General features: G+C 42.1%; 1 protein-coding gene across 1 annotated transcript; it reads left to right on the forward strand.

Moving 5' to 3' along the window:
• Positions 1 to 10,463: 10,463 nt before the first annotated feature.
• MINAR1 (membrane integral NOTCH2 associated receptor 1) lies at positions 10,464 to 25,175 on the forward strand. Its single transcript, XM_026709900.2, has 4 exons — positions 10,464 to 11,038; positions 15,115 to 17,459; positions 18,258 to 18,512; positions 23,079 to 25,175. Exons 2-4 carry the CDS (start codon positions 15,162 to 15,164, stop codon positions 23,274 to 23,276), a joined length of 2,751 nt encoding a protein of 916 aa, XP_026565685.1. The 5' UTR covers positions 10,464 to 11,038; positions 15,115 to 15,161; the 3' UTR covers positions 23,277 to 25,175.
• Positions 25,176 to 27,451: the final 2,276 nt, after the last annotated feature.

Raw genomic sequence — 27,451 nt, forward strand, 5'->3', positions numbered from 1 at the left:
ATCTATTCTGGACCATGATAAATGTCTATTTGAATAAAAAGTATATTGTTGGGTTTTACCATTTCTTTCTCTCCATATATCTTTTAAATTTAATTCATCTATCATTTTAAAAAAGGATTTAGGGAAAGTCTTTCTATTTTGTTTTGATGCTGTTGCTGTATAGTCCAGTTTATTATCTACAAGTCCATTGAAATCTCCCATCATAACTATATTGATATAGTCCAGTCCAATTATTTTCATATGTAACTTTTTATAAAATTCTTCTTGTTTATCGTTCGGAGCATAAATTGCAACCAGGAGTGTTTTTATATTGTTATCCACTATTTCAACCATTAATACTCTTCCGTGTTCATCAGTATAAATCAATTTTGCTGCAATAGTTTCTTTAATGTACAGGACCACTCCTCTTTTCTTACAGTTAGTCAAGGAGGTAAAAATTTTCCCCAGTTTTGGTTGTACCAATAATCGTTGATGTTGTTTTTTAATATGTACTTCTTGTAGGCAAATTATATCAAATTTTAACTTCTCTAATTTATGAAAGATTTTTCTTCTTTTAATAGCTGAGTTCAATCCATTTATATTCATAGAAATCAATTTTTTTTCCTCCATGGTTATGTTTTGTATTTAGGTCTAACAGTTCTCGTAGATCTTACTTCACTTTGTTCTTTGGTCTCCATTTGTCCACCTACCATACCTTCTTCTTTTCCCATTCCCATCTGGTCTTCTTGAGGTTCAGTTGAGATGGTCTCTTTTTCTGTCTCTATTTCTCTTCCAAAAAATTCATTGTAGAATGTTTCTGCTTTCTCAATTGAGTCGATTCTGTGTCCCTGTTCTTGCCATATAAACATTAATCCTTCTGGAATCAACCATCTATAATTCACCTCTTTTTCCAATAACTTTTTGGTCAAAAATCGATATTCTCTTCTCATCTCTCTCATTCTTCTTGGCACTTGTTTTAGAACCACAATCTCTTTGTCTTTGTATTTCAACACCTTATCTCTTGCCACTTGTAGTATTTGTGTTTTAATAGTCTTTTTAGTAAATCTGACATGAACCTCTCTTGGTAGCTTATTCCTCATAGCATATCTTGTGAAGACATGGTATATCTCATCTACTCCATCCATCATCTTTTCCTCTGTTATCTCCAAAGCTCCAGCCAAAATTTCTATCATTACAGACGCCAAATCTTGTCCTTTTTCTTCCTCTATATTTTGAAATCTGAGATAAAATTCTGACCTATCCATCTCCCACTTCAACATCCCAGTTATATCTTGTTCAACCACTGTTAATTTGCTAACGATATTTCCAATTGTCTCAACTCTTTGTTTGTCTTTCTCTTCAATTTTTTGGAGTCTCTCCTCATGTTTCGCCATCATTTGTTGAAAATTTTCAATTTTTTTGTCAGTCTTCGCAATACTCGTTTTGAGTTCTTGTATTCCTTGTATAATTGTTGTTAGGTCCATTTGTACTTTATCTTGCTTCACCATTATTGATAGTCATCCTCCAGTTGATGGAGAAGCAGGAGCAGAAGTTGAACTGCCAGAAGGTAAAGTTTTCTTACTCATTTGAGTAATTAAAAAGAGAAGGAGAAAAAGAAGATTAAAAAGAAAAAGGAGGAGATTCTTCAGGTTCTTCTAAACCTTAATCCTATTGTGGGATAGTCAATTATAATTGAAAAATAAAAATTAAGAATAATAAATAAAAAAAAGAAAAAGAGAGTAAAACCCAATAATATTAAAAAGCAATGATAAAAAAGAAGAAGAAAAAAGGGATTCTTCAGGTTCTTCACACCTTAATCCAAGTATAAGGTCTCAAAAAATAAAAATAAAAAAAATAACCATAGAAGTAGATAAAAGATGGCAATAGAAAAGGCAAAAATCCCAATGAGCAAAAAGAAAAAAGAAAAGTATTCTGAGGCTTTCCCTTTAAGGGGAAAAAAATAAATAAAAATAAAGTCAAACAAGAATATATATATATATATATATATATATATATATATATATATATATATATATATATATATATATATATATGAGTTCAATCATATATACACACACACACACACACACACACAAATATTACAAGATACTGTGGGGTTGAAGAGGAGGGATGGAACAGCTAAGAAAAGATAAAAAAGAAAGCACACTGCATCTTATTTAGTTATCCAAGGCACTTATTATGGCTTCTCCACAAATTCCAAAGCCAAGCTTCAAGTACTCAATTAATAATAGAAGTTCCAAAGAACACCTGTTAAAACATTCTCCAGTGTTCTTCCCTCTATCTTATCAGGTTCCAGTGTCCTTGAAAAGGATTTCTTCACAGTCCTCTCAACTTCCAATAAAGTATTTTCAAGCCTCTAGTTGGCAATGTTACAAAGTTTCTTTAATCCACTCCCCTTCTCTCCCATAAAAAGTCTAATAAAGAAAGGAAATATACGTGTGTGTGTGTGTGTGTGTGTGTGTGTGTGTGTGTGTGTTTATATATATATATATATATATATATATATATATATATATATATATATATAAAGATATATATATATATATATATATATATATATATATAAAAGATTTACTAAAGGGAGCCTCTGTTCTAAAAAAAACTATTAACAGTCAAAAGGGAGAAAAAAAGAAAGAAAAATTAGATAAATATAAGAGAAAAAACCAGTCTAGTTACAGTTACTAGATCACAATAAAAGTTCAATGAAAACAAAAGTAAAAGTAAAAAGCCAAGCCTCAGTTTGACATTCTCTTTAAAAAATCGCCGCTAAATCAATTTCATCAGTTTTGGTCCAAAGTCTTACAGAGTTCTTCTCATTTTAAAGTGTCCTTAAGTCCCCCCACCCCCCAAAAAAATTCTCACCAGCTGATACACTTTCTCTTTCTGCCTCTTCCTTCCAGAGCTGTCACAGCTTCAGCAGCTTAATGGCTGCCTCTCCGCCGATGGTAAAGGGGCTTCTTCTGGATCAACCAGGGACTTTGCGGTGTCCCTGGGATCAGCAGAACGCACCCCTTGCTATCACCGTCTCTACGGGACGGTTTAAGTCCGTTAGGACCGACCAGGGGCGAAGATATCAGCTGCAATCTCGGAGCCCCGAGATTGCAGCTGTATCGCAGCGACGTGGCTCCGCCTTCTCCGATGGTCTGAATTTCTTGCCGCTTATAATTATCAGTGAATACATTGACCTGGCAAGACCATCTCACACGCCGATGCTTTAAGCAGATCCCCACTCCCTGACGTGCAAGACGACCCAGCACCCACATTATCAATTTTACAAATAGAAACCGTATCCACGTCACCATTGACCACGCAAGACATTGCCCGCGAAACAAGAAGGGACAAACACTTGGTGCGAGTCCTCAGCTGGGTGGAGAGGGGTTGGCCAGAAACCGAGAAAAATGAACTTTTTAAACAGTTTAAAAACCGGCAAACTGAACTTTTTTCACAAAGGGGGTGTATACTTTGGGGAGACTGGGTGGTTATACCAGAAACGTTACAAAAAAAAGTTTTAAACATGCTGCACAATGGTCACCTGGGTATTGTACGAATGAAAGCCCTGGCCAGAAGCTACGCTTGGTAGCCGGACATGGACAAACAAATTGAAACTTGGGTCACTGCTTGCAGCAGATGCCAAGGGACTCGCTTGGCTCCCCCAACAGCTCCTCCGCTAGAATGGGAAACCCCCAGAGGCCCCTGGTCACGCATCCATATTGACTTCGCAGGGCCAACCAAAGGGCAATCCTTTTTGATCACTGTTGATGCTTACTCAAATTGGCTCGAAGTAAGCAAAATGAAAACAACCACCACGGAAGCTGTCATCAAGAAATTAAACAAACTTTTCGCCATGCATGGTCTGCCAGATGTGATAGTATCTGACAATGGACCCCAATTTACCACAGTGGCCTTCAAGCAGTATTTGGCAGACCATGGCATCCAACACGCATTGACATCGCCCGCTCACCCGGTGGCGAATGGGTGAGCTGAACGCATGTTCAATTCACCAAAAAAACTCTCCAAAAGATTGAACATGGCGACATCCACGAGAAAATCAACAAAATGCTTCTAATACAACACATCACGCCCAACACCACTACCAACAAAAGCCCAGCTGAATTACTCATGGGCAGAAGGCTCCGGTCACCCCTAGATCATCTGCACCCTAATTACACTCCAGAGAAACCCCTGGGATCTAGTAGCCGATACCGCTCCTTCAACGTAGGAGACACTGTCTTCGTCAAAAACTTTACCGGGGACCCACTATGGCTTCCTGCAAAAATCACCCAAATCACCGGCCCTTGTTCCTACCAACTCGAGACCACCAACAGGAGGAGTTGGAAATGGCATATTGACCAGCTAAGATCCAGGCTGGCCACCCTTCCCCTCACAGATTCTAACCAAGGAATCAGAGGGGGGACCTCAAACTTAGAAAAAGAACTGGTACCTGCGCAAGCAGAACACCCCCCCACATTAAATAAAAATCAAACATTAAACCAACAATACTTACCTGCAAACAGGGAACCGTGGCAGACGGGTGCTTCGCCTGGAAGCAGCAGCCGGACAAGCTCAACCAGCCCAGAGAATCCAGGCAGGACCAACAGAGCAAACGACTCGACCGACCTGGATACACCAGGCGGGAGTCGCAGCTTTAGGCCCAGCTCACCCTTCCAGGCGGTTCCATCGAGAAGCTTGAGAGTGACATGGAGCCTGTCCGAACCTGACGACGACCAGAGACATTATGAACCGCGCAAGAGTCAAGTAGGCAGGTCTGTAGACCCGCCTACGTAAGTGACTACGTCACCCCGCCTCTTGGACGGAACCAAGAGGGGGGGGTGTTCCATATTAGCCAGCTTGAAGACCTGCATTCCTATTGGTCCAGAAAAGCCGGACCGTGATGGACGTCTTAAACACCCCTGATTGGCTCATATAGGGTTTGCCGCGATTGGCTAAAACCAAGCGCAGCAAACTCAAAGAACTGTCATTGGCTGCCTAGCTGCGGCCAGCTCTATAAGAAGAGCTGCCGCGCGCTAGGGTTTTTGTCTCAGAATTCTTCCTGTTAAATAAAGAGCTGTTTGTTCACTACTCAAGCCTCGTTCTTATGGGACCCACTGACCATACTTAACAATATGCAGTTCATTTGATTTGGGCTTAGTGCAATCTATGAGTCCAACCATGGTGATTCGGAAATCATGATTCATAGCTTGGCCTATTGCACCTACCTGGCCAAAAGCAGTTTATTTATGTCAGTCTTCCCAGGTAAATAAGAAACATGCCTAGATGAACTAATCTACTTTATTGTATGCCTACATTAATAGAATCTTGCACATCTGAAGGTAAAACTTCCTGCCATCCCCTTTGACTGCTTTGTCCATGGAATAGCTTGCTTCCATACATTTTGGGTGTTCCATCACTGGAAGGTTTTAAGAAGAAGTTGCACATTCATTTGTCTGAAATGGTACAGGATCTCCTCAAACACAAGGTTGGACTAGAAGACCTCCAAAGTCCCCTTCAACTCTGTTATTCTTCATAAATTTCTTCTTTTGGCCATTAAGGCCACGGGGACTCCTGCCTCTCTTATCTGGTATATTCAAACCCACTCTGTGAATGTGATGACCTCTGGCTTGGTTCAAGACCTTCTATTTTTTAATTCTCATTCAGGAAAGTTTAGTTCATGAATAAATGAAATGATATGGGGGCATTCCAAGGATTTTCAGATTAGTTTATTTCCCATTCAAGGTCTTGGTCTTTTCCTGGGGTGAGCTGACTCGTATTGAATTAATTCATTTGCTTGGGTTCACAGAACATGCTTGGTTGTTCAGCCACTAAGTCATGCCTGGCTCTTTGCAATCCCATGCACCATAACATGCAAACTCAGTCTCCCCCCGCCCCTCAGTGCCTTCACTGTCTCCCAGAGTTTGCCCAAATTCATTGCATCAATGACACCATCTAACCATCTCCTCCTCTGCCGTCCCCTTCTCCTTTTGCCTTCCATCTTTCCCAACATCAAGGGCTTTTCCAAGGAGTCTTCTCTGCTCATTTGATGGCCAAAGTATTTGAGCTTCAGCTTCAGGATATACCCTTTCAAAGAACACTCAGGGTTGGTTTTCTTTAGTTCCTTTCGTTTCCTGACTGATTTCATCTCCGTGTAGTCCAAAGGACTCTTTAGAATAGAGTAGAGTAGAGTAGAGTAGAGTAGATAAGAGAAGAGAAGAGAAGAGAAGAGAAGAGAAGAGAAGAGAAGAGAAGAGAAGAGAAGAGAAGAGAAGAGAAGAGAATGCAACAAGGTCACATAATGTAATAAGATTGGGACTGGGTTGGGGACTTCTGTCCTCACTGTGAGTTGTGTTGGGGTTGGTGCACAAAGGAGGCTCAGCCAATCTCATTGTACACATGTTGTACTCTGACAATAAAGGTAATAATAAGAATAGAATAGAATAGAATAGAATAGAATAGAATAGAATAGAGCTGGAAGGGACCCTGGAGGTCTTCTAGTCCAGCCCCCTGCTCAAGCAGGAAAACCTATACCATGTCAGATGAGTGACTGTGCAGTCTCTTCTTAAAAACCTCCAATGATGAAGCAACCACAATTTCTGAAGGCAAGAATCTTCTCCAACACCACAATTCGAAAGCAACATAAACATGCTGGCCTAGGTTAAACTGGACTTTGATAACCCTCTGGTTAACTCAAGTCATTTTCCTGTGAGAACGAGGTCATCATATTAAGCCACATGACATATTTCTTTGGGTAGGTTGTGTTTTGTGAAGATAAAACATTGTGTTTTGTCCACTCAGGTAGGGGTTTAGTAAGTTCTATGAACTCAGCCACTGAATGCTAAACTAACCACCCTGAGAAAAACTATTGGCTGGGTTTATATAGCTTAGAAGCCAAAGCTAAACCACTACATTTTAGGCTAGCGTGCTGTGTATATATATATATAAGTTTGTTATTTTTTTTTACTTGAACATACCATCTTCCATTAAACAGTGTGCTGACTGGGTACAAATGTCTCTGTGCTATTACAGTCAAAATTTACAATATTCATTACATTGATAATAATTTTCTAATCTTACAATATTAATAATCTGCATTATAACTCTATTCATTTCTCTCTCAGCGTATCTTCTAATGAAAATATATTATATTAGGTATGGTCATCTTAACAATTGTTTACATTTCTATCTTAACATATATTCTTTATTTCACTAATCTCCATTTTTCTCATTTCTATTTTTATTCTCCAACCATCCATAAAATAGTTTCCTGGGTCATATAACATTTAGTTTGTTTTTTCTCCTTTATAGCAAGTGTTAATCTGTTCATTTCTGCACATTGTAATACTTTCCTAACCACATTCTCATCTGTAGGGATCTCATCACTTTTCCAATTTTGTGCAAATACAATTCCAGCTGCAGTTAATACATGTATAATTAAATATACATTTCCTTTACTGTAAGTTTCAGGCAAAATCCCCAACAAAAATATGTCTGGTTTTAAATCAAACTAAATGTTCTCTACTGAAAGTCTATATACAATTGGTGTGGAATAAATGGGTGTCAGAATACAGTTTTTTGCATATCCTCAGAGAAAGTCTTGCAGAGGAAGTTGAAGATAATTGGAAATGTTTAACCCAGAGTAAAAAAATACTGTTCATCCTTCAAATCCTTGAAGAGTTGTCCCAGGAGACAAGACAAAATAGGAAGACTAAGGAGAAGAATTTTGTTTTTCCCTTCCTGTTAAAAAAAAGCATAGCTAGGAAAGAATTTTGTAAAGCTGCGTAAAATTGACTGAGAATTTTCAAAGCAACATTACATTAGTACTGCATGCAAAAAATGATCTTACATCAATGCTGACTTTAAATCAATCATTTTGAAAATCAATATTCAGTAATTAACAAAGGCAGCCAGTATGATTAAAAACATCAGGCAGAATAAATTAGAAGTTTCTATGTGATCTGGGAAAGTCTATCCTTATGATAAAAAATCAAACAAACATTTGCCAGAACATAATATTTTAAAGTCTAGGTCAAAACCTGAGTTTGGATGTGGTTCAAATCAATGTGCAGGATTATAATCCACGAAACTTGTTTCCAAGTTAAATTACAGTGTCAGACTAATACGAGTTTATTGCTGATATGGATCGAAACTCTCACAGCACATTCTTTCATTCTTCTCAAGAAAGAATTAGGCGTAATTTCAGTAAGCTTAACATGTTCTAGCAGTTGTTATCGTATACAGGCCTGATTCTGCATATTTCTGTAGGAATGTAAGGTTTAGTTAAGGCTTAATAAACAAGCCAAAAGAACTGGCAAGAAAGGAAAGCATATATTTACATTTTATTTTATCCATCCTTTTTAACGACCCTATAATCCCTTGCGGGGTGGAGTCTGGGCAATTGAATGGAGGTGAGTGCTTACTGGCCGGATGCCCTTCCTCTTGCCAGTGTGGAGTTTTGTTCAGCAGATACGTTCTCATCATGCCCAAAGAGAGAAATATCTGCCTCTACCTAGGATCGAACTCACAGCCTCCTGATTGTGAGGCAAGAGCTCTACCTCTAGGTCACCGCACCACTTATTTACATTTTATTTTATACTGTGATGAATAATCTTCCAGAATTGTTGAGCTTTGTAACACTGCCATCCAGTGAGGATAATCTAACCTGATTATTGAATTTCAAACAATTTCCTAAATATGAATGATCTAGTTTGGCAATCAACACTGGAATAGTACACTAATGATGGCTTGTGAGATCCTTTATGAACTGAACTGCCTGGGTTCATGAGTGCGCTAATTTAGCATGGGCTTTGTCTAAGTTTGACTATATATGATGCCTGAACCCAGACGCTGAATTGCAAACCACGAGGATGTTATATGAGCCCACACAATTGTGGCCTCATCCAGGAAGCATGGCTTGACAAGGTGTATGCACCCAGTCTGTGAACCCAGAGCCCTGGTGGCACAGTTGTTAGAATGCAATATTGCAAGCTAATTCTGCCCACAGTCTGGAGTTCGATTCCGATAGGGTCAAGGTTGACTTAGCCTTCCATCCTTCCGAGGTTGGTAAAATGAGAATCCAGATTTTTGGGGGCAATATGCTGACTCTGTAAACTGCTTTAGAGAGGGCTGTAAGCACTGTGAAGCAGTATATAAGTCTAAGTGCTCTTCCTTCCTTCCTTCCTTCCCAGTGGTTACAATGCAGTATTGCAGGCTAACTCTGCTCACATTGCCAGGAGTTTGATCCCCGACTAGTTCAAGATTGACTCAGCCTTCCATCCTTCCGAGGTGGGTAAAACGAGGGCCCAGATTGTTGGGGGCAGGAGGCTGACTTAGAGAGGACGGTAAAAGCACTGTGAAGCGACATATAAGTCTAATCCCAGTAATTCCAGAGCACTGCAACTGTTGGAAATACATACAAGTTGCCAAGTGCCTGAATTTTGATCACAGGACCATGAGGCCTACAGCAATGGTCATTAGTATGAGGACCAGTCATAAATCACATATTTTCAGTGCTGTTGCAACTTTGAACAGTCACAATGAATGGTTGTGATTGAGGACTACCTGTATTTAAAAAAATGGTCTGTTCTTTCTGCTTGCTTTTCTTCCTTGTCTTGGAATCAGAATCTTTGAATCATGCTAGAGTTGAAAGGGACCTTGGAGGTCTTCTAGTCCAACCCACTGCTCAAGCAGGAGACCCTATACCGTTCATCTTCTGTCCCTTCCCATCTTCATGTATGGATTATGGTTTTGATGCGGGCTGAGTACCACTTTATAATCTTCCTGCTTCCCAGCCCCTCTCTCTCTAGAGAGAGCAAGAAGCATTTTCTTTTTTTCCAACTTCATAATATGCTCAGTTCAATCCTTACCGAAAGCCTACAAGAGAAGCTGCTTGTTAAATGCAAATTCCCCCACCTTGAAGATTGAGAAGTGTGTGTGAGAGAGAGAGGGAAGGGAGGGAGAGAGAAAGAGAGAGAGAGAGAGAGAGATGAGCCAAGATTAAAGGAAAGGCTGAAATCAATCAAAACGAATTCTTCCTATGTATCTGCGCTGGTTTAGGATTTAACAAGAATCCCTATCTTGCAGTTGGGAGGGGAGGAGAAAAGAGGCATTAATTCGCAGCAGCGCTTTCCACTTGCGCGGTTTTAGGATCAGATCCGTACCAAGGCTGTTTCATCCAAACTGGAGATAGGAAGAAAAGGAGGCGCCGAGAAAGGAAGAATCCTTCACAGCCACAGAAGGAACCGGCCATTCTGCAGTTCCCACTTCGCTGGGTTTTAGGATCGAAATACATAAACCAGGCTCCCCATCCTGGGAGCTCGAGCGGCCGGCTGGCCGGCTTTGGCTCTCCCTCCCTGAAGCCAAGCTGGGCCGATTGATGGACGAGCAGGCGCTTCGGAGGGGAGAGCGAGAGGGGAAGGGGCCTTGGCTGCGAGAACGCGCGCCGCCACCGTGGTGTGCGCGTTCCCCGGAGCTTGGCTCTGTTTGCTTCCGAGCCTGAGCAGAGGAGCGTCCCCGGCTCACCCATCGCCTGGCCCGAGGAGGGTCCGGAGCTGAGCCGTTGACGTCTTCGTGGCCCCCGAGGGATGCTCCTGAAGGAAGGCGAGGGGCTGAGCGGTTGGATCGGCGCAAACCATTCCCAGCGACCTCCGCAGTGTGCTGGGTTGGCGGATTTGGGCATCCCGTTTGCATCTGGTTTTCTTCCCGGTGGCTTCTTATTCCCGCCGCCCTTTTTCTTCTTCTTCTTCTTCTTCCTCCTCCTCTTCCCTCCTCTCTTTTTCTTGCAACTCAAATCTTGGCGCCATGGGGAGACGGTACTGGGAGCTCTTTTCCTTCTGCTTTCTCTTCTTCCTCCTGGCAAAGTCCCGGCTGCAGGATAAGCAGTGGCGGGAGAAGAGCCTGACGTGAGGGGTCAAGAGGAAGCCGAAAGAAGCCCGCAAAACGGGTGGGGTGGGGTGGGGGGAAACAACGCCCCCAATAATAATCCACCAACCCCAGATCTGCAGGCTCTCTTCGTTTCCTCCCTTGCTCCTTCAAAGGAAAGTTGGAGGTAAGAGGGACTGGGCGGGATGGGCTTTGGATCGGGGCGATCCGCGTTGGCTTTTCCATCAAAGGCGCCTTGGGACTGACGGTCCCTCCCGGGAAATCTTGGCAAAGGGAGAGGAAAAAAAGCCGGGGGGGGGTTGGAGGGGGGAAAGGGTCATTTTCCTTCTAATCTAGGAAAACGCCGTTAAGGAGTTGGGAGAATTTGGCCAGGTTGGCGGGGGTGCTGCGTGTTGAAGGAAGCTGGCCAGGTTCGTCCTAGCAAAGTACGGATTCTGGTTTTTTGTTTTTGTTTCAATCCTTCAGCCTTGCCACTCTTCGGGTTTCCGAAGCTGGTCAGATCCTTGGGCAACAGCATGGTGCAGCTGGACGCTGGTCTCTGAGGAACCAACCTGGTTTTATATGAATGAAACTGCGAGTGGGGGATCATAAGGCATAGCTGTAAATCATGGGGCATGTGTGTGTGAGAGTGGGGGGAGGATGGGAGGAAGGGAGAGGGAGTCAGTCCTATCTTGCTTCTAGCCCATTTCCCTGGATTTCTTACCAGCCAGTAGCACTGAATTTGGCTTTCACCTTTTTTCCCCTTGTTTCCTTAAAGGAGAGAGAGGGGAGGGGGGAGGAGGAGAGAGAGGCACACTGGATAGAGCAAATTGAATGCAATGAAGAGAGGTTTGGGTCTGCTTGTACTCTCTTTAGCCCCCATGGGGACAAGTGATAAATTGATGGGGGGGACACTGCTTATAGCCTGCTGTTTCTTTGCTTTTTGTTTTTAGGACAATAGATAGAGGTGTGTGTCTGTGTGTGTCTGTGTGTGTAGAGCTCCTCAGAATTTGGAAAAGGCAGAAGTGGAGGCAATCTCACAAATTTATTACCAAGAAAACTGTGCTGAATATAATTCACAATTCCAACAAAGTCCAGGGTTTTGTTTAGCCCTGCGAAAACAGAGCATCCTTTGTCCAAAAGGGCTCTTGAGTTCTTTTGCAATTGTTCCCTTGCTAAAGGTCCTCCATTTTTATTAACCATAAGGTGGGCTTGTTTGAATATCTGAACCTGCAGACCATTCTGTTGTGAAGCTGTGTTTGGGGGGGGGGGTCCCCCCCGCCCGCCAGTGATCTTGGATGGATAGTTGCAAGCATCTGTGCTACAGTCATAAATTTGGATGCTTCTTCCTCTTCCTCTCTCCCTTTTTGTTGGGTTAATTTGGGGTTCCTTCTTCCCACCCAATATTTTTCTCTTCTTCACCTCTACTTACCTGATGCTGTGATTGCATAATAACCATTACCCAAGGTGTTCTGGGAAAGTGATGATTTGCTAGGGGAAGTGTTATGGTGGCTAACCATGACTGCCTTTGAAACTTGGCTGAAACTCAGCAGTGAGCCAATATGGTCTCAGTGGAAAGCAGTTCGTTCTCCTTGGAAGTTGGACACCCCTTCAAGCTGGTGTGTGGCCAGGCCTGTCAACCTGGCCTAATTTTCTCCTTCTGGAAAGTTAGGTCTAGATTAAGTTTATTAGCCACACTTTCTAAGCTAAAGAAGCAACTTCTGCCACCATCCTTTCCCCACGCCCCGTGAATTGGATTTGTGCTGTTGCTTGGAGAAGACAAGATGCCTGTGCCAAGATCGCTTCCTAAGGTTTCTCTCCCCCCACCCAAATGCAGGGAATGGCATGGTTGCAGTAAATGCTTGACTTGACCTGACGAGTAAGCCCCTAGCAAATTATGTTGTGCCCCCTTCCTTCTGTTCCCCAATGGCTTGAGAAGAGTGAATAAAAATCGCATTAAGACAGCTGCCAGCAGAAGATCTCATACCTGCCCTGGGATTTACAGAAATGCAGAGATATTTTTTTTAAAAAAACCGCAACAACCAAGTATTTACATTCCTGTGAAGCACACTGGTAGGAACAAAAACTCCAGTTTCTCTCCACTCCTACCCTGTAAGATCAGAGGAGGAAGAAGAGGAGTCCTTAGAAAAATCAGTTTGGATACTGTACAACATTCCCCTCCCACCCTTCCAAGAAAATGTCTGTTTTCTGCTTGATCTAAATTTTAAACTGAATGTATATATGTATGTATATGTGTGTGTGTATGTGTATATAAATATTTATATGTGTGTGTGTATACACACATAAATATTTATACACACACACACACACACACACACACATTCTTTCTCCTCCCTCCATATCCAGGCAAGCAAAGCATGTTTATCTGAGAATTACCTTTCAGCCTCATTCTAGGAACGAGCTTCGTGGAACAATTTTGAGCCAGGACATATAAGCTGTTTTTATTGCCTTAGGGAGAATGGCAGAAGGACAGAGGGGTACTTCTTGTTATTACCTAAAAGGTAATATGACTCCTGTACAGGTGTGGTGACAGCCATGGAGCATTCAGTATAGTTAGCTAAAAGATCTATGTTGAATGCAGTGGTAAGGAGGGGAATGTAAACAGTGAGGCAGAATGGTACAGTGAGAATGGCTGAGTCTTCCTCAATGCTTATATTTTTTTTTTCCTGCGTACCTGTATATCTGTGTGTTTCTAGCAGGAAACCATGTATGGATTGGACATAGCATGGGATGGCTCACAAAAGAATTCACATTTAGCTTGCTCAGTTGAATTCTTGTGTACCTTTGGGTGTGTGTGTGTGTGCTGTGAGCATTGCTTCTTAGTAAAAGTGTTGAAAACTACACCACCAATCTTTGCCCTGTTGTAACCCCAAGCATGACAACAAATACAGTTTCAATCATGTTGAATAAGGACAGAGAGTAAGCTATTCTTCCCTCTCCTGCAGCCCTGCCTGGAAAATAAAAAACCTTAGTCAAAAATATAGGATCGAATTTATAAAATTGAGCATGGGGATAAAGTGTTTGAAAGCATAAGATGCTGAATTGTAGCATTGGTAGTAGTAATAATACTGACAGTAAATTACCTGCATTATGAATCTAGGAAAACCAGGACTTCTCCTCTGACAAATTCAGTAGCAAAACCTGGTGGTTTTGTATACATATGGTAAAATTTCTTTTTCACATATATGTCACCAGGCAATTTTATAAAGTCTGCAAAGAAGTAAAGCTTGCTTGGTCAGTTTTGGAAGGGAAGTTAGATATTTGTTTTTATTTCTTTTCTTTTTCAAAGGGTAACTGCAAGCAAATTAATTTCACTGTGGATATAACCTTGCAAAGTAAAATGTGATTAAAGCTTAACCCTAAAGTAGGGTTACCATATCCGGGCTGCCTAAATTGAGAAGACTCCTAGGTGGCAGCAAAGAGCTTCCTTTCTCTTATCTCTTGTCTGCCATCTAATGGTCTGGATTTTTGCAGCCCTCTTACAATCGTAAAGTTGTTTTATTTATTATTTCCTGATGGGGAATCTGGACATAATCAACAGGACATATTTGGAGGGTTGAAATGATGAATTTACACAAATTTGTAGCTTGACCCAATAGGAGCAATTTGAGAGGGGGAAAAATCACTCTCACAAAATGGTACCATAATAGATTGTGTCTATTAACAAAAGACCGATTTGTCAGAAGGCAGATCCTTAAGTTGAGCTCTACTCCGTGGAAGGGTTGCCATTAAGATGATCTTGAGTGAAGAAGACCTCTAGCTCTGGTCTTGCTAGCAGCCATACTCAAAGAGTTGTTTACTTTTTTTAAAAAAAAAATGACATGGTAGCCTTGTGAAAAGCTAGCCTTGTGATCTGTGTGTACAAGGATCCATTCTGGGAGATGTTGGATGGATGGATAAGTGGATGGATGAGTTAATGGATGGATGGGTGGGTGGATGGAGAGATAGAGATGGATGGATGGAGAGATGGAGGGTGGGAGGGAGAAAGAAAGAGAGAAAGCTATAGATGTTGCTCTAAACTCTTCAGAAGAGACATAGAACATGTTAAATTCTATTTTGATTTGTTGCCTTACCATCCTTCAGAGCCCCTTCATGCTAAAAGACAAATTTTGAATAGTTTGGAAGAGGCAGTTTTCCTGCCTGCAACAATCTCTCTTCATCTGCCAACTAGTAGATCATTGAGATGCAATGGCTTATGATAACTACATTTTTGTTTTGTTTTTGTTTTATAAATTGGTATAGAACTGGAGCAAAACATTCCAGGTGAACTGCAGCACTTTCTACCTACCATGGAGGCCCATCAGGAGTCTTCTGTGTTCCTGGTGAACATCTTGGAGGAACTGGATACTCAACAGAACTCCGTTTCCTATCAGGATCTTTGCAAATCACTATGTGCTCGATTTGACTTGTCCCAGCTGGCCAAATTAAGGAGTGTGCTTTTCTATACAGCCTGCCTGGATCCCAATTTCCCAGCCACTTTGTTCAAAGACAAAATGAGATGCAATGTCAACAATCAGCAGTCAAAGAAGATCATGGTCGCAGCTGATATTGTGACGATCTTCAACCTCATACAGATGAATGGGGGCATGGCTAAGGAGAAGCTGCCCACCACCCGAGAGAAAGTGAGAAAAAAAGAGTCGCTGGACTCCTGCCGATCAGACAATGAGGTGTGTAATATGGTGGACTGTGTGGTTCACTGTGAATTGCAAGATGGAGAATTCAGCAGGGGTTATTCCAGCAAGAGGGCATCCAAATGTAGAAAGGGGGATTGCAAAGACTGTCCTCCATTTGTACCCACTTCAGAGATGAATATTCTGCTGGGGGTAAATAAAGATGTCAAAGGCCAAACAGCTTCTCTTGATCGGTTGCAAGCATTGGCAACTTACACCATTGCCAATTCCCCCCCCTGTGAAATGCAGAGTACTTATTTCCCCATGAACATTGAAACTGACTCCATTTCAGACCAGGAATCACTGCCTCCCAGTTCAAGCATTAAGGAATCATTCATTCCAAGCGACGAGACCTTTTTGATGCAGTCATGCATACAGAAGCGCAACATCTTCAAGGAAGATTTCCATAACCTCATCACCATTTCGCCCAGCTTGATGTCACCGCCAGGCAAAGTGGATGATAAGCTTGGGGAACCCACAAGCCAAAAGGAGACCTCCAAGCAGACATTCTTCAACCACAGTTTTGAAATACCTTACAGTAACCAGTATTTGAACCCAATTTATTCTCCTGTTCCGGAGAAGAGACGAGCCAAGCATGAAAGCTTAGATGATCTCCAAGCTTCTACATATTTTGGCCCAACAACTATTCTTGGGCCTCAAGAAACAAAACGATGGTTGGGAAAGCCAAGCAAATCAACTCCATGGCCAGTCAAGAGTTGGAGTTTGAACACAGAGGAAGTACCTGATTTTGAAAGATCCTTTTTTAACAGGAAACAGCCAGAAGAAAAGATGCAATATCAAAGCTCAAAGAGCCAGCCAGGCAATTTTTCTGCTTCTGAGAGGCATCAACAATATCTCAGCTCTCAAGAACAGCAATCCATGATGCAGCCCAATTACGGGATCAAATCAAATGGGCATAAATCCAAAGACATCCCCTCCATCTTAGAAGTGGACAAGCGTGACCCCATCAAAAAATTTAAAGACAAAAGTATTAATTGCACTGCTGTTCAGCTTCAGAGCATCGATAAAACCAGTAGTGTTGGGACACAGACAGATCGCCAAGGACTGGAACACAAAAAATTCAAGGAGATGGCCCACCCAAACCAAAGTAAGTATGGCGAGAGACACTCCTTGAAGCAATCAGATGATGACTCTGAAATTGTCAGTGATGACATTAGTGATATTTTCAGATTTCTGGATGATATGAGTGTCTCTGGGTCTACAGGAGTGATCCAATCTTCTTGTTATAACAGCACTGGCTCACTTTCTCAGATCCACAAATCTGACTGTGAAAGCTCCCCTGAACACCATTTAGCTAAAATTTCCAATGGAAATGCTGGCAGCAACCTAGACAAAGCATCTCGGTTGGAGATCAGCAGCACCGATGACGAGCTGAAAACCAGCGTTTGCAAGCTAGTCCTCAGGATTGGGGAAATTGAAAAGAAGCTGGAATCCCTCTCTGGTGTCAGGGATGAAATTTCTCAGGTCCTGGGGAAGCTGAACAAATTGGACCAAAAGATCCAGCAGCCAGAGAGTGTGAGTGTCCAGCTTGATCTTAATTCCTTGACCAGTGAGATTCCATCAGAAGACAGCACCTCCCCCAGGATTTTTTCATGCCACAATTCGTCACATGGGGGGAAACTGGAGAATAACCCAGACTGGTGCTGCTCTGATGCCAGCGGCAGTAATAGCGAAAGCCTTCGCATCAAAGCCTTGAAAAAGAGCTTATTCACTAGGAGATCCTCAAGATCTTTAACCGAGGAAAACAGTGCCACCGAATCTAAGATTGCAAGTATTTCCAACTCTCCTAGAGACTGGCGTGCAATCACCTATACCAACCAAGCTGGCATCACAGAGGAAGAAATGAAAGACCGAAGTGGGAATGAAAACAAGGACTGGCACCGGAAATCCAAAGAGGTAATTCCCCCACTCCCCAGTTTCAATCGGTAATATATTCATGTCTTTGCATAGAGGTAGAGTTGAGATGTTCTCATAAGCTCCTAGTAGTAATACTCCTGTGTCTGAAGCACTGAAGAGGTGAAAGGATTTGTCAGTGACATCACCAATGCCCAACTGGGGACTCCTTTCACATCTCCATGAAGGTGGCCAGCAAAGTAGTGCCCATTTATCTACTTCTGGTCACCTACTTTCAAACCGCTGGGTTGGAAGGAGCTGGAGTGTGTGATGGGAGCTCACTCTCTCTCCCACAGCAATGGGTCTCAAATACTTTTCTAGATAATGAGGTTACTCCTTTTTTTAAATTATTATGTCTGTTTAATGAAGCAGACATTTAAAACAATGAAAGGTTGGCTATTCTTTTTATGCATGTTTGCAAGTCGTGACTCCTAGCAGCTAAACATTGTCGTTTTCATGGCAAGATTTTGGAAGTGGTTTGCCATTGTCTCCTTGCTAGGGCTGAGAAAGGCTGGCCAAAAATCACCCAGCTGGTTTGTGCATAAAGGAAAGTTAGAACTCACCATCTCCTGTTTGTAGCCTGATGCCTTATCCTCTACTCCAAACTCTTTGGGCATAAATGGGCATGTTTAAAATTGTGAAAAAGTGTGAAGGTGTATGCAAGATCTCTTTTGCATGGCAAACCCTTAATGTGACACCCTTCAGAACCAGCATGCCTGCATGTTTTCCATTGTTGTCTGATCAGAATCCACTTTGGGCCTTCTAAGGAGATACCCACCCAACTTTCGCACCTTGTTGCAGGCCAATCGGCAGTACGAAATCCCTCAGCCATACCACCATTCCAAACCACCCAAAGACGGTTTCCTGATAGAGCAAGTCTTTAGCCCTCACCCTTATCCAGCGTCACTCAAATCCCATATGAAGACCAACCCTCTTTACACAGACATGCGCTTGACAGAGCTGGCTGAAGTGAAACGAGTCCAGCCTTCGTGGACTGTTGAGGAATACACAAGGAATTCGGGAGAGAAAGGGAAGCTGGCTTCTTTAGACCTACAGGTGAGACATTTCTTTCCTCTTTCTGGGGATGCACTTCGCCTACAGGCCAGCGGCCCTCAACCTTTTGGGCACTAGGGACCGATTCTATGGAGGAAAGTTTTTCCATGGACCGGAGAGGGTATGATTTCATGTGCTGCCCACATCCTGTGGATGGGGGTGACAGTGTTCCGAGTAATGCACCCATTGAAAGCAGAACTCAGAGGCAGGTAGATTCCTCAATCAGCATGTTTATTGGGTACATTATATCAGCACAGGTGGTAAAAATCAACTCTGACAGTTCCCCGCGGTTTCCCCCTAATTAAAAGAATAAAACTCCCCCCCTCCTAAGTGTCACCGGTCACATTGTCCAATGAAGATGGAAGGCAGGCTCCTCTCCTCTTTCAATAGCCACCTGTTCCAATGACTTTGGTTCCCACAGGCAAACTTTTTGTTTTGACTGGAGCCGGACTGTCTATTTCCCCTCTCCTGTCCGCCTCTCAGGCTTTGTGGCAACTATGAGGCAGCACAAGATGCCTTCAGCCAGGTTTGCTTCAGAGTCGACAGGGGACTCTGCGTGGACCAGTTTCTGGCATGCCGCGCACCAGAGCTAGTGTCAGCATTCCAGCAACTTTCCATTCTGCCCAATAACTCCGAGACAGACATCCCCTCAAAAGATTCCTTTGTATTTGGATAGTAACTGGCACAACTGGGGAATCCTGAATCTGAAAGTTCCAGGCTTCCTTGCAATAAGTAAAAACTACAAATCCATCTCCTGCACTCATCATCACATCACATGGCCCAATCACCATCTGTCCCAAGTTAAGACTTCCTTTCACTATGCACAACACCACTTGACCTTGAATCAGAAAAAGAATGTTATTATGTCTAACTAGATATATTCCAATATATTCCCCCCTCCCGCTTTCCCAGGCTCAATTGTGGCAATGTGGGAGCATCGGATCTCAATATGGCTTCCAAAGCTGACAGCCAGTCCACAGACCAGGGAATGGGTTTAGAGTTAAGGTTGGGGACCCCTGGCCTAGGCAGATCCTATTGAAAATGATGTGTAACTATACATGAGCAGTAAACAATTGTGGGCTGGGTATTAAATTTATTTAATTGATTGTCACCCATTGCTATGCTACTAAGAGGGTCATCCAGTGTGATGGGGCTACCCAAACCCAGCAATAGGTCTATTCTATGCTACATTAATCAGAAGCCACTTCAGAGCTTCGCCTTCTTGGAAAAGGAGTTGGCAAACAGAAACAGGTTCAGAGGAGGACAAATAGTATAATTGCTGGAGTGGAAGCTAAGCCTGGTGAAGAGAATCAGAAAGAATGGAAAATGTTTAGCCTTCAGAAGAGGTGATAGAGTAGCACTCTTCAAGCATCAAAATAGGGTCACCCAGAAGAAGTCTCTTCTATCATCCTAGAAGAATGGTCTTGTTATGGTTGCTCTAAAAAGGCAATGCCCAACCAGAAAGAATAAGAGCAGATACAACCATAGAACCAGGGTTGGGCTGCTGAGGGTTTGCAGGGGTTCGGGAAAGTTTCTAGCTAAGATTCTGTGCAGTTTGAGGAACCCCAAATACCACTCCTGGCTGGCTCCACCCATCCTGCTCCTCCCAGGAGTCCCCACGCAGCCCGTTTTGGATGCAGGTAAGTGCAAGGCACATACAGAGGTTTAGGGAGAGCAAAAAAGGAGCCTCCTGGCAGTTCGGAAAAGCCAGAAATGGGCCTGTTTCTGGCTTCCAGAGAGCCTCCAGAGCCTGGGGAGGGCAAAAATGCACCGCCTGCTCTGGTACAGGAGGCTGACTAGGCCAGGACCTCCATGACCACGCCCACCAAGCAACTGGGCAGAGAACTAGGGGAGGTGTTTTTGCCCTCCCCAGGTTGCGGAAACTGTCTTTGACCCTCCGGAAGGACGAAAACAGCCAGGAATAGGATTTGGGGGATTCTCCAAATGGCACAGAATCTTAGCTAGGGGCTCTCCCGAACCCCCAAAAGCCCACCCCTGCCTTTCTCGCAATGTTGCTTTTCTCTTGGATTTTATGGGGATTTAAAATGGCTACTCCTAGCCACCTGGCTTCTGGAGGCTACCTAAGCTTCCTTGGACTGATGGTAAGCCTTGCTACCACCTACAGCTGATGAGCTGGATTGCATATTTGGTGGCTTGCCCGTTCTACCTGTTTGCTGTCATCCCAAATTCTAAGAGGGGATTTTGTCTGTGTGTGTGAAACTGCAGTTATCTTCCTTCTGATCTCCCTATAGACAAGATACTTCTTGCAGCTTCTGTTGCTCAGATGTCAAGATTCAGAATTAATCAGCCACTTGGAGCCCCAACAGACTTGAGTGGTGGAAAGGTTTAGTCACAAGGTGTTGCTCTGATTTGACTCGAGGGCATCTTGTCAGCTGTTTTTAGCAAGGCTGCCAAATTAAAAGCAAAGAAGCATTGCAACAAGGGAGTGTGTGAGATTGCAGCTTCAGAAGGAGACTTACCTGCCCTCCTTGGTAAATTTGCGGGCAGGAGAGTCAAGGGAACTGTCATGGTAGAGCTACCTACCTCTGCGCTGCCAGGTCCAGCCTGAGTTTTTCTTTTTCCTTTGAATAAATCAGAAAGTCTTCAAATATAATCATTCTCCTTTCCATCCTGTTACCTGTCATCTTTCCCTTGGGACCGGCCCACGATGCTGCTATCAATATCACAACAGTATAATAGCCTTCAGATCTGTGGTGACCCATCTGCCCCTTTTGATTTTCCCAGGGCTCTGTCTACTTGGGGTGGAAATTAAACAACGCAGGCGTGTTTTGCCTCTTATAGGTGTATCTCAAAAGGAAAAGCAAACCCAACATTTAATCTTTAAAGTTGAAATTGCACCAAATGTTTAAAATTGGGGACAAATACAATAAGTTCATGCTGCCTATGATTGTAAATCAGGTTAATTATAACTGAATTTTAATTTATTGGAATTATTTGCTGGGAATCTCTGGAAATAGAGGGCAAAAAGATAGACAGATCTTCATTCCCTCTGATGTTTTTTTTAAAATCAGTCCTTTGATTACCAAAACACAACAACATCATGCAGAATAAATTATTTTCACTTTTGTAGGGGGGCTTTGAAGTCCTATTTTCTCTCAGGCACTGAGCCAGGATGCTACCTGAACTACATCTGCACTTTTGGAGTTAATTGTCTCTGGTGCTATGTGTTTTTATTGATATCTTATTTTGCAATTTGATATTTTTAACCCTAGTTGGTTAGAATTACTTGGAAAATTGGGGGGGGGGGGTTAAAAACTGAATAAATAAATAAATAGTTCGATTTTTCTCTCCTGCCCCCTCCCCTCTCATTGTACTGATTGAAAATGAATATGTTTTTATACTTCTTTCAGTAAAGAGGAATTTTGGAGACTGTGATATCTCTCCACTTATTTAGTGGCAAGGAGACCAAAGAGCAATGGGAAAATCAGGTCTTTTACAATTTTATTTAATTCATATATAAGCCACCTCAACAGCCAAACAATTCTAGATGACATTCAATAAATTAATACATTTTAATAACAAAAGAAAAGAAAACTAACAAACCAGTAAAAAAAAAAAACCAAGAGAATATTTGTTGCTTAGGGTTGGAGGGTGGTGTCCTTGGTGCTCTTTGAGTGTGGTCACCTTTATGGAGATATTTCATTACCCAACTAGGTAATATCATCAGCAAATGTCCCTGTCAACTGCCACCTGATGCTTGCTTGTGTGCTTCATTACCATGTGGTGACAGTCTGCCATGAACTCTGGGGAGGGGAGGGGAGAATGCTTGGGGGAAAGCAAAAGTAATAACTGCTGTATCTCCCTGAGATGCTGTTTCAAGGTCACCCAACTGGGAGAAGAATGCAGCTACATATTAAGTACATTTGAAGTGTCGGTTCTGAAAATATCTTGCTTGAACCTGATTGGTCATGGGGGGGTAGGGGGAAGAGTCAGTAATGGGTGGCAGTTAAGGGAGGGGATAGTTGAATTTAGGGATTTTGCCACGTGATTCTCAGTTCTGGCTATGCATTACTGCAATACACTTGTATTCTAATAAAATTATACTTTCTCAATAAATGGAGCCAAGGATTGTTTCTATTTAGTGACAGCCACTCCCTTCCAGCATTGATAGAATAACAGAGTTGGAGGGGACCTTGGAGATCATCTAGTCTAACTCCTTTCTCAGGCAAGAAACCCTATACTGTACCATTTCAGACAAATGGTTGTCCTTAAAACTTTCAGTGTTGGAACATTTACAACTTCTGGAGGCAAGTTGTTCCACTGATTAATTGTTCTAACTGTCAGAAAATGATGGTGTTACTTAGTTGGGTAATGAAAAAAGAAAGAAAAAGAAACAACCAAGCTCAGAGAGACCAAGGACCACGCAAACTATATTTTAGTCTAGCAAGCAGGATCAAATCTACCCAGATTGTGAAGTTAGCATATTTTGCTCAGCCAGCTAATGAAGAATGCAATGAATGACTTATGGAGAGACAGGAGGAAATCTAACAGATGGAGAAACTATTTTTTTTAATGCCCTCTCCCCTTTTTGTTTGTTTTTAATTTCAGACTCAAGAATCTTTGAATCCCAACAACTTAGAATACTGGATGGAGGATATCTATACACCAGGATATGATTCGTTAATAAAGCGTAAGGAGGCTGAATTCCGAAGAGTGAAAGTTTGCAAAATATCTGCTCTAATTGCAGCAGCTGCCTGTACAGTTATTTTGGTCATTGTGGTTCCAATATGTACTATGAAATCGTGAATCCTATAATGGTCGAATTGACACCTGCCTTGTATAGAACTTTGCTTTGGATATCCCATTGATATTTAACATACCACTGTATGGCAAAAAATAATTTTAAAAAAATGTCTCCACTAGTTGGGAAGGATACGTTGGACGATCCCAACAAGCAGGCATGCAAAGAATTTTGTGTGTTTTTTTAATGTATTTATTTTAAAGAAAAAAAAGTACAACATCCTTTTCAACCAGCAACATGCCTAGCAGACTTAAAGGCACCTCATTTTAAATTTTTACAAGTGGATTTTCCCTGCGCCCTCTGAAGACAAGAGAAAATATCTTCCTGTAACTGGAAATGGATGAAGAGCAAAAGTGTTTTCCCCCTCTTCCTGTACTTTTATACTGAATTATATATAGATGACTATTAATTCTTGTACAATATGCATTTACCAGACAGAGAGCAACACTTAAGCGTTTCCCGAAATGTAAACTATCTGAATGTATTGTGCATCCCATTTTGTTACACATCCCTTATGGGTTAAGTTTCGAAAACAGATTGTGTGACCTTGGAGAGAGTGTGTGTTCCTACCCTTGGAATTAATAAGGGCTGTTTGTATTCTGGTCTTGCCCTACAAGTTCCTTTGAGATCATCCCAGGGTATGGAGGTCAAGTGCCATCTGCTATAGACCAAAAAAGGTTGTGTTGGACAAGCCCTTTCTGAAAGGGGACATTTGCATAAATGTCGCATTTCCAAAAGAACCTGGCATGTGCTTCACAGTCCTTTTGACTTTTTTTTTCACCTTTGCAAATGGTACCTAAATGTCTTCCTTTCATCCTGCTTTGGCTACCTGAAATAAGATGACTTCCAAGAAGTGCTTCTTGGCTTTGATACATTCTTGGAACTATAAGCAAAACAGTGAAAATGTTACAAAAATCCACCCTGGTTCCTTTTATGTGTTGAAGGAGGCTATTTAAAGTAGCACCCTTGTGAAGGCAAATATACATGAACCAGGATAATGTCCAGGATCCAATCTGAGAGGTTTTCTCTTCCAAGTCAGACTTGTGCTGGAGTCTGACTCGGGGAATTTCTCTCTAGCAGAGAGACCAGCACATACCCTGCTAGAGTGAAGTTCCCTGAAAATGGGCTCCAGCATGAGTTCAAAAGTTCAGGAGACAAAATCTCTGGTCCCAGTGACTGACCCAGATTGAATCCTGTAGCACCACTGTGGATGTACACAATGGAAACAAACAGTCATCATTCACACACATTAATGCAGAGGAGCAAGTCATCTGTCATAAGATTCCTCTTTTGGGACCATTTTTGGCAAAATGTATATTAAGCCCTGATTCAGATATTTATCGAGGATGCAGTGGCTCAATGGCTAAGATGCTGAGCTTGTCGATCAGAAAGGTTGGCAGTTTGGCAATTTGAATCCCTAGTGCTGCGTAATGGAGTGAGCTCCCGTTACTTGTCCCAGCTTTTGCCAACCTGGCAGTTCAAAAGTACGTAAAAAAATGCAAATAGAAAAACAGGGACCACTTTTGGTGGGAAGGTAATAGCATTCCGTGTGCCTTTGGCATTTAGTCATGCCGGCCACATGACCATAGAGGCATCTTCTGGTAGTGCTGGCTCTTCGGCTTTGTAATGGAGATGAGCACTGCCCCCTAGAGCCAGAAATGAATAGCATGTATGTGCGAGGGGAACCTTTACCTTTACTTTACAGATATGTATCACACCTGGCTATGCATGGATTGGCAAGGTATTCTGCAGCTGGGCATAAAGTGGTTCTTCTCCAATGCATTTTTTGACAATGTTCATTTGAATCCCTCTTCTGTAAGAAACATCTTGTGCCTTTTGAAATGAGTACTAATAGGATTGTAATGGTATCTGCCTGCATTTGGCTACCAGATTTTCATTTTTTTTTAAATAACCAAACTTGGGTATTTACACAATGCAGCTAACCAAGTTCACCATAACCAAACTGGCTAAGGTACTGTGTCAGTCTCAAAAATGGGTGAAGCCACTCACCTGGTTAATCATGTTAGGCAAATGCAGGCCAGGATCAGATCAGGAATATGATACCCTTGGGAACCAACTAGCGTATTTTGTATTCTTTATATATGTCTTGAATTTTTTTTTAAATGTCCACCTTAGTAGACTATTTTGGAAAGATGAATCTGGAGAGAGAGCTTGTTAGATTCTTTGCATTTTTCTTTCTTTCTTTATTGTAAACTTGATGGCTAACCAGGATTAATTCCAAACAATTTGTGAAGTGGTTGCCAGTTCAGCTCACTTAGTTATGGATCAATGGAAATTTGGGCAATGCAACTGCTGTCTTCAGTGTGTAAACAGAAGGTGTTCATACTCACTTACTCTCTAGTTCTCAACTTTTCCTTGCTCCATTCCAGCTAAATTAGGAATGAGATGTTCTATTGTTTCAATTAGGATTTGAGGCAAGGCTAGTTTTTTAGCTCACTTTGAAACCCTGAACCAGGTTCAGAGTAGAGCAACACCAAGCATTGTAGCCTGCTGGTTGTGCAAATTGTTCAGATTGGACGGAGGTATGATAGAAACCATAAAGACATTGTGTGCATTATGGAGTCATCAACCAACCACACAAATTATGTCATTTGTGTTAGCCAAATCATTATGCAAAAGACCTACTACTCACCATGATGTCATAATACATATAGTGTCATCTACTACTACTTCTTATAGATGCCCGTGGAAATGGTAATCAAAGGGAATAAAGTGAATTAGAATGCATGTCAGCATCCAATTCATCGTTCATGTATTCCAGCCTCTAGCTCAGTTCCAATATTCCAGTGCAGCCACCACCTAAGTTCTTTCATACCTGTGTGAACCATTAATGATCAAAGTACTATATGTGAGGGCAGACTAAATTCCAGAGGCCAAGACTGTCCTTCTTAGTGGCAATGTTCACACCATACATTTGACCAAGTAGAAACACCTGATGGATAGCTCTTGCAACAATCAACAACTGGATCCAAACCCATCATCTGTGAATAGAGTCCCCAACATTTTCTTCAGGAACTGCCCAGTATTCCATGAGCCCTGGCTATTGGTCATGCCAAGACACCAGATCTAGCTGCAAAACTCCAGATAAACTCTAAATCACAGCAAAGAGAAACAGAAATGGCTATTGTCACCTAGAAGTTTTCTTGATTTTTGTGGCCCAGTTCTTTTAGCACTAGGAAAGGCTTAAGAATATGGCCTCCCACAGTGGAAGCAGCTTCAATCTATAGCTGTTATGATGGAATTTATGTCGTCTGCTAGATGGCTATGAAATTTGTAGTGGACAGCTTGGCAGTTGTGCAGAAGAAGGCTTGGAACAGTGGTATGTTTTTCCAGGATCTCCAAAAGAAAATTTTTGTCTGAAATAATAGGACATTTCTGCCAAGTGATATATTTTTGTTGTTCATATGGTTCCTTGCCAAAATATTGAAAGCCTGATTCCAGAGGCCACTGTATATTAATTCAAGAATTATGTATAATAAACCAAGAATAAACCAACCCAACGCTCAGTGGATCTCAACAGTATCCAAATACGATGTTCTCCAAGGCTGTTCCTGAATGAACTCAAATCAGTGGACCACACTTTCTGCCCTCTTGGTTATTCATTGTTTATTTCTTTTGATTGCACCAGTGTGCAGTACCAATATTTTTATTTGGTGGCAGATTCCAAACATGCTTGAGGGCACCAATGAAAACAGCTGTGATGACATCAAAGGGACAACAGGTGCATGTGTTGTCATCCCCACCTCCCGGGTGGATGCCCATGAGTCAGAACCAGAATTGGAGATCATGCACCACATTTCTTAACTGAAAATTTTCCTTAATTTTTATGACCCTGATTCTTCAAAGTCCAGCTGAAGTATTTAAAACATGCTGTAGTTGGCATCAAGCTCTTCTTATGTGCAAGGTATGCCTTCCCATTTATGGCTGAGTTTCTATGTTGTGGGAAATACTTTTGTTTACTTTGGCCTTAGAGCCTTATGCAGACTGGAAGTAGCTCCAAAAATATGGTTCATGGCTTAGTGTTTGGGGAAGACATCAAGGCTTCTGTTCCACTGGTTCATTGTTCTCATGGTTAGGAAACTTCTCCTTAATTCCAGGTTGCTTCTCTCCTTGTTTAGTTTCCATCCATTGTTTCTTGTCCTGCCTTCAGGGGTTTTGG

The sequence above is a fragment of the Pseudonaja textilis genome, chromosome 13, assembly GCF_049901715.1.
Source record: "Pseudonaja textilis isolate UNSWEBS1 chromosome 13, rPseTex1.2, whole genome shotgun sequence".
NCBI lineage: Eukaryota > Metazoa > Chordata > Lepidosauria > Squamata > Elapidae > Pseudonaja > Pseudonaja textilis.

Coding starts and splice junctions, on each gene's coding strand:
- MINAR1 (XM_026709900.2), top strand. CDS start 15,162: ATGGAGGCCCATCAGGAGTCTTCTGTGTTCCTGGTGAACATCTTGGAG. Junction 17,460..18,257: donor GGCACCGGAAATCCAAAGAG/GTAATTCCCCCA, acceptor ACCTTGTTGCAG/GCCAATCGGCAGTACGAAAT. Junction 18,513..23,078: donor TGGCTTCTTTAGACCTACAG/GTGAGACATTTC, acceptor TTTTAATTTCAG/ACTCAAGAATCTTTGAATCC.